At 40.2% G+C, this 7,844-nt stretch overlaps 1 protein-coding gene across 1 annotated transcript; it reads left to right on the top strand.

Annotated features, from left to right (window-relative positions):
* The first annotated feature begins 4,478 nt into the window (after positions 1-4,478).
* On the top strand, positions 4,479-6,092 carry LOC145666251 (uncharacterized). The gene has a single exon (XM_081733316.1). It carries the CDS (start codon positions 4,479-4,481, stop codon positions 6,090-6,092), a length of 1,614 nt encoding a protein of 537 aa, XP_081589442.1.
* The last annotated feature ends 1,752 nt before the right edge of the window (positions 6,093-7,844 follow it).

The raw sequence follows: 7,844 nt of genomic DNA, 5'->3' as shown, positions 1-7,844 counted from the left end.
CTACCACTGGGCCACCGCGGCCCCCTTGACAAAATGATTGTAGGATCATAATGAGGAACATATGTATATGAACGTTTAAAGGTATTAACAGAATATACCACAATAATAAATATGGTCTAAACAAGGGCGCCCATGTTGTGGTTTCCGAGGGGGGCAAGTATAAGCGACGTTTAAAAAATAGTTTCCAATTTTGCCGTAACTAATGTAAAAATTCTATTGGATTTTCGATATTCTGAAGTACAATTTCCTCTAGGAGGGCAAGCGCCCCACCTTTCTCCCTGATGGGCGCCCTTGGGTCTAAATGTTATTATATCACACCATTCGTAGACCTCTCGTGACCGGAAAGGATTCTGATAATTTCTAGATGAAATTTAGAAAAAAAAAACAGTTCCGAAATTTTGCACATAAATGTATAAAAGGAGACCAGGCGAGAAAGATTTTCCAAAAATCAAGATGACGTCAGAAAGAGATTTTCAAGAATCGAGACCAGACGAGACTTCCCTATAGCAGAGACAACTTGAAAAACGCTTGCTGTAAGCTTGAAGTGCAAGTCGGCCAAGCTTGCATCCAGCTTAATTGGACAACGTGCAAGCATGTCGCAAGCTGGATTGTGGTTCGGGTTCCACGTTAATCAGTAGGTCCTATGTAATATAGCCTCGCTGCTGAACGGGATGTTAAAATCAACTCAACTCCAGTAACGAAGTATTCATGCATTCACTGTTCTATTCAAGCTTGACGCAAGCGTCTTACGCTGGTGGCAATTCAATAGCAAATGAACGGCCAGTGATGCTATGACGTTTTGCGAAGGATCTAAAATATCGCTTGCAAGTACAACAAAAGGCAGATTGTATGAATATTTGTGTTTCGAGTGCAAGTGTAGAAAAAGATAGAAACAAAATGGAACTAGAGCTTCTTCATTCGCTTTTAGACATAAATTTCCTCCTGAAGTTACAAGAAAAAGGCTGGAAGTAACGGATCAGAAGGTATTTCTCCAAACCAAAATGTTAAAAGGTTGGCTTTTTCACGAAATTCGAACCCAGTTGCCCTGGAAAGGAGTTCTATGTAAAAAGCTTTGTATATTTCTAATATGCTGGTCACGATACGTCATCAGCACACATAAAGGATTTCTGATGTGTAAATATACAGTACAGATTACATAAGTTTATGATCAAAGTTTTGAATAATAATATTTGTAACGCAGGATCATGTAGGCCTATTAAGCATTAATATGTGAGATAATTTCCCACAGTGAGTTTTCATTAGAAATTAGGGACATTTTAATTTAGTTGTGGAGACTTAGCCAAAATATTGTTGGCAACGCTGCATGGTTTGAGGAAAAAGATTGGTGAAATACAAATATGAACATTGATAGTATTCTCGATGTTTTGGTGCCATTACTCTACTGGATCCATAAATACGCGTACACTACCAATACTTTCCTCTTATATTTTCCTACTTCATGCCCCTGCACTGCAAGAAAAGAGCCTCATACAATACATTCCTGTAAACTTAAGCCGTTATTCTGTCAAGAGCTGTAAATGTTAACCGTTATTCTGTCAAGAGTTGTAAATGTAAACCATTATTGTCACGAACTGTAAATATAAACCGTTATTCTATCAAGAAATGTAAATGTAAACCATTATTCTCTCAAGAACTGTAAATGTAAACCGTTATTCTATCAAGAAATGAAATGTAAATCATTATTCTGTCAACAACTGTAAATATAAATCGTTATTTTGTCAAGAGTTGTAAATGTAAGAAGTTATTCTGTCAAGAGTTATAAATGTAAAATGTTATTGTCAAAAAACTGTAACTATAAACCGTCATTTTGTCAAACATTGTAAATGTAAACCGTTATTCTATCAATAATTGTAAATGTAAACCGTTATTCTGTCAAAAGCTGTAAATGTAAACCGTTATTCTATCAAGAAATGAAATGTAAACCATTATTGTCAAGAACTGTAAATATAAACCGTTATTCTATCAAGAAATGTAAAAACCATTATTCTCTCAAGAACTGTAAATGTAAACCGTTATTCTATCAAGAAATGAAATGTAAACCATTATTCTGTCAAAAGCTGTAAATGTAAATCGTTATTCTGTCAAGAGTTGTAAATGTAAGAAGTTATTCTGTCAAGAGTTGTAAATGTAAGAAGTTATTCTGTCAAGAGTTATAAATGTAAAATGTTATTGTCAAAAAACTGTAATTATAAACCGTCATTCTGTCAAACACTGTAAATGTAAACCGTTATTCTGTCAAGAGCTGTAAATGAAAAGTAAGGGGAAAAAAGAAGGAATGTCACAAAACTGCATTTGCGAGAAAACGGCGTTTTAATATTGAAAACCACGTAAGAAGAATAGGGTTAGTTACATCTTTTGCCCCTTTTTACATGGACATTTTTACATCTACGCATGCATGGTATATTAGGGTGGTCCTTATTTCTCAAGTTGTGTATATCTGAGACCGCACCTCTTAATCTTTTTCCTTTTAATGAGAAAAGTGTTCTCTGTAAATTTCAGTTCGTTATGACAACGATAAATGGTGCCGCAAAGACATTTTAATCTTTATAGGAATAAAATTTAGAAAACAGTAGTTTCCTATGTTGCTCAATAGATGGCAATACGTTCACATATTTAGATTATTCTATTTAATCCCATTTTTAAAGTAATTTGAAGCAGATTTATGAACAAAATTAAATTGGAAATAATAAATAAATTTCAAACAATTATTTTTACGACCGTTTACAACTAAATAGTTCTCTCCTTTGTTTTTAATTGCAACTGTTATTGTAAATAAAATAATTTTAGACTACTTGTACCATGTATTGTAGTTTTAATGTTCGAGGATACTTTCCCAGAGCTTGCTCTGAAGCGTTACCTTGTATATGGTGACGATTTTTGAATTAACCTTCCTTTTCCATATCCTGAGCCTCTTTCTCTGTTTCTTTCTAGAGATCCGTCCGTCAGACTCATCAAGCCAAGGGCGTCCGGATCTACGGATCGAGCCAGAGGAGCCGCTCCTCCTGGGCAACTATCCAAACGGGTTGTCCTACCTTCATCATATTCATCACTCACGACACATCATCTTCGGGTCTCACGGCTCTCTAGAAATCTATCGGTCTCTGTTATGGCAGATCAAGCTGCTTCTGGACCAAAGGTGGATGGACGGCACGGTGGTCTTCCTCCGGTATTTGTCACTCCGTCCGCTTCGAACACGAAGGTGGTCAAGCGGAAGGATACTGGCAACCGGCAGCGAACCATATCCGGCAGTTCTACCGCATCAACAGCTTCGAATGTCTCCACCAGGTCTAGGTCTCCACGAAACACACAGTTGTATTCTGATTCTATTAAGCAGCCTCGACATCAGTCGAAGAAGCAACACAGAGACAATATTTCAGACCACTCTGATATGGATGCAGCCGATGACAATAGCAATACAACCATTCCAAATTCTCAATCATCTCATACCACTAATCAGCCTCCTCATCGCCCGATTCTAAATTCCTTCCTTCTTCAAAATTATGACACGAAATACAGCAATGAAAAGTTTATTATGTTACAACTTAGGAAATATCTACCAAGCATTCCACTAACAGAAATAATTAAGACACGTAATGGTTACATCTTAAAGTCCATAGATCCGCAGTTCGCAATCACCATCAGAAACAAGGCCTCGTTTGAGATCTTCGGGAAAAACGCCACTCTTACATCTCTTTCCTCTACACGTCAGAAACAAGCACCGCCGCCAAAACGTCCACCATATCTATCAGTTGTCATCCGGGGGGTTGACCCAACATATTCCGACGCCGAAATTCATGAAGAGCTTCAACATGAGGGACATATCATTCATAAGGTCATCCGCATACGGAACAATCAAGGTGCAACTTTTATGGTGCGCATTCTCACCTCTTCCCAAGATACAATAGATACTTTACTCACTACTGGCGCATACATCTATAAACGTCGCCACAGGGTTGAACCTTCACGCTCTCCAGCTCCTCTTCCAGTGAGATGCGAAAACTGTCAAATCTACAATGATCACAACACTATAAATTGCAAAAATCAGCCAGTCTGTGGACATTGCACAGGACCACATCCTACGCGCCTCTGCACCAACCTTCAACAGCCACCCGAATGCCCCACATGCCACGAACAACATCCGGCCTATAGTTATAAGTGCAAGAATAAACCACAACCTGATCAACAACATCCTGATTTAGTCGTACCGCTCCGGATGCCAGACTCTCCACCTAAAACCGATCTCCAAACCACTGATCCAGTTACCATCCAGCAGCTTCTTCAATTTCTCACGCTCACCCTACAAAATATTCATCCTTTTCAACGCAATCATATTCTGCAACAACTTACCAAAGCTGCTAAATCAGTCTTCAATGTCAATTTCTACGCCACCTATACCAACAATTACGTTCATTTTCACACATCCCGTCAAGAAACAGCTGTTTAACCTACCCGTCATAATGGATTTAGTCTTTCTTTTCATGAATATTCGCTCCTTACCTACCAATAAAACCCTTTTCGAAGCACTGTTACTCGAAGAACACGTATCTGTATTCTTGCTGAATGAGACCTTTCTCACCAAGTCTACCATATGTCATATTCCTCGCTACACACTCACACGTCATGACAATACAGCTCCTGCATTACGGGCCAATGGGGGAGTAGCAATTGGCTTTCGCAATCACATACCATCTCGCCATCACCTTTGTCCTGTTCCACATCTCCCTGAGCATATCATCATTACATTGTACTTCAAGTCAATCATCATCACTTTCGCTACTATCTATGTTCGACCCGGTCACCCCATCCCACTTGAATTTTTCAGTCATATTTCTACTACCTATAAACATTTCATCATTCTCGCCGATATAAACTTTCATAGTCGCACTCCGAATGAACGCACACGCTTTACAGACCATATCACCACTCACACTACCGGCATAATACATACTCTTCCATCTGCTACTAGACCTGTGTCCAATACCACTCCCGACATCGCCATCACCTCAAATACACTCGCTGCTAATAGTACATTTACAGTCCTTGATCTTCTTGGTAGTGACCACGCCCCGGTCAAACTTTCATATCATTTTGACACCGCTCATTCACATACTGCACTTCCACCATTTCGAACGCCTCGCTTTGATAAAGCAAACTGGAATCAATATCGCACATATCTTACCCATGCTGTCGCAGATCTTCACCCTCCTACATCATCCGACGAGCTCTATGCCCACGTTTCTACTATCACTTCTGAAATCACCCGTGCATCTGAATTGTTCATCCCAACTTCAAGTTCAACTCCATACCAACCAAAATTACCTCCGCACTACCTTGCTCAGATCAAACGCTCTCGTCAAGCATATCGTGACTACGTCCGGACACGAAATCCCGAAGCACTCCGTCTTCACAATCAGCTCCAACGTTCTGTAAAAAACTATATTGAAGCGTACAAAAAGCGCCAGTGGATTAAAACTTGTAATACTCTTGCCGACACGGCACATCCTTCACGTTTCTGGAAACGATTCAATGCGCTTTGTGGTAAATATACTAAAACCTCTTATCCACTCATCATCAACAACAGTCACGCTGCTACTGATCAGGACAAGGCCAACGCTTTTGCCGACTACCTCCAAGACATCTTTACCCCTCAACCCTCCGATCATATTTTTTCTCACCCAGTAGATAAAGTCAACACAGCAGCTCCTCTCTTCCAACCTAGTGCCAATCATATACTGCCGCCGAATGAACTCACTTCTCCTATCACTGTTGTCGACATAACTTCTGTTGTTCAGACTAAACGAAACTCTGCTCCAGGTTTTGATTCAATCACCTATCGCCATATCAAGGAAAGCCCACCTTCACTCCTCCTTCTATTAGCCTCGATATTCACTTTCATCCTTCGCATGGGGACTTACATCACACATCGTTCTCAACACTTACAAGGTTTTTCTTCGTCCCGTACTTACGTATGGGTTCACTGCCTGGATCTCAGCTCCACCTTCTTACTACTACAAACTGGCAACCTTCGAACGACATGCATTTCGTATCGCTCATCGTATTTCCCTCCCTAGTCCGACTCGATACTTGTATTCTCTCATAACCTTCCCCACATTGCTTTATCACATTGAATCTCTCCGCCGAAAATTCATCACTATTCGCTTCCGGCAAGAGCAACCATTACTTTTTGAAACCATGCATTACCTCGCCCTTTCATCTGTTCGGCCACGATATTACCATCTCCCTCTAAATTTACTATTCACACTCTATTGCTATACCTTACCGCCTAATCATCCAGACTTCGCACTTGTGCAAGATCACCGCCTTCATGTCCATCTACCGCATATCTACCCGTCATATCACGCACAGTAATTCCTCTGTCATCTAACAGGGCCTCCTCTGTCTCCATTGGCCTAGCGTCGCCCCTAGGCAGAAGATAACCCGCATTTGTTTTATTAACAGGACCTATGTGTTGTGGCGTGCATCGCACCTCATTTCATACCTCATATTCATTTATACATATTTGCATTATTTGCCCAATAATGTTGTGTACCGTTGTAATCATCATTATTGTATTTATAACTATATTTTGTTAATTACCTCACCTATAAAATGATTATAGTCGCAAAGACTATAATGACCCAGTATATAAAGTAATAAATAAAGTAACATCTCTTAGCCCAGCGATTATAACCTTAAATTCCTTCATTTCCATTCCATCCCTTTCCTTAAAGAGGGTGTAGCCCTCTACAGGGTAGCTAGCCCAAGGGCTAGCAAAAAAAAAAATTTTAATGTTCATCTTTACCTTTGAGCAGAACCTAGCCTCTCTTATAGCTGTTAATCTGTTAGCGAGGATCAGGTGTAGCATACGCACTTGTGAGCACCGCAGACATACGCTATTTAGGGGATTGACGAAAGTTGACACTTTCGGAGGGTCGCTTGTATTTTTGGGATTCCATCATTATCATTCGTCGTTCTTCTTTTCACTTCACTTCATTTCTCATTGTAGTTAAATCACACGGACAGATAGTGCTGGTCCTTGGACCAATGCACAAGAACCTACCCCCGTATGTGGGGCCACCGGCTAAGATGGTGTTTCTACAAATCATCAAGTACTTACCACGAGCCAGCATGGAAACTATTGTTAAAACTCGGAATGGATTTATCATTCGTTCTAAGGACCCGAATTTCGGTACAACACTCCCAAATAAGGCATCTTATGAGATCTTTGGTAAAACTGCGAAATTAACAAAACAAACTGATAGGAAAATCAAACAACCACCACCTCCTCGAAAACCACCCATGTTTTCTGTCGTTATCAGAGGAGTGATACCCGAAATAAGCGATGACGAGGTTCTTGAGGAACTCAAACAAGAGGGAATCGACGTTAACAAGTGCATTCGCATTAAAAATAACAATGGCCCCACATACATGGTGCGCGTTCTATCTCAAAATCAAACTTCGTTAGATTATCTATTATCACATGGAGCTCCTATCTATAAGAAACTCCATCGTGTTGAACCTTCCAAGACAACAGGGCCTCTACCAATCCGGTGTGAGAAATGTCAAACCTATAATTCTCACTTTACACACCAATGTCCAAACACATCTAAATGCGGGTACTGTAGTGGACCTCATGAAACCAAGTCTTGTAAAAATCAGCAGCAACCACCAACTTGCTCTGCGTGTAACGAAAATCATCCAACTTACAGTTATCGCTGTAAGGGTAAACCACAAGCTCAACCTGAACGTCCAGAACTCACAGTACCGGTACAAAGCTTTGACAAATTCACACCACCTACTCAGTCTCTCGCTCAGCCTCTCAC

Source organism: Thermobia domestica, chromosome 12, assembly GCF_964235325.1.
Source record: "Thermobia domestica chromosome 12, izTheDome1.hap1.1, whole genome shotgun sequence".
In the NCBI taxonomy this organism is placed as follows: domain Eukaryota; kingdom Metazoa; phylum Arthropoda; class Insecta; order Zygentoma; family Lepismatidae; genus Thermobia; species Thermobia domestica.
This window is presented reverse-complemented; position numbering and strand designations above follow the sequence as displayed.

Bases quoted from the DNA above. Each gene is read 5' to 3' on its own strand.
- LOC145666251 (XM_081733316.1), top strand. From the start codon at position 4,479: ATGGATTTAGTCTTTCTTTTCATGAATATTCGCTCCTTACCTACCAAT.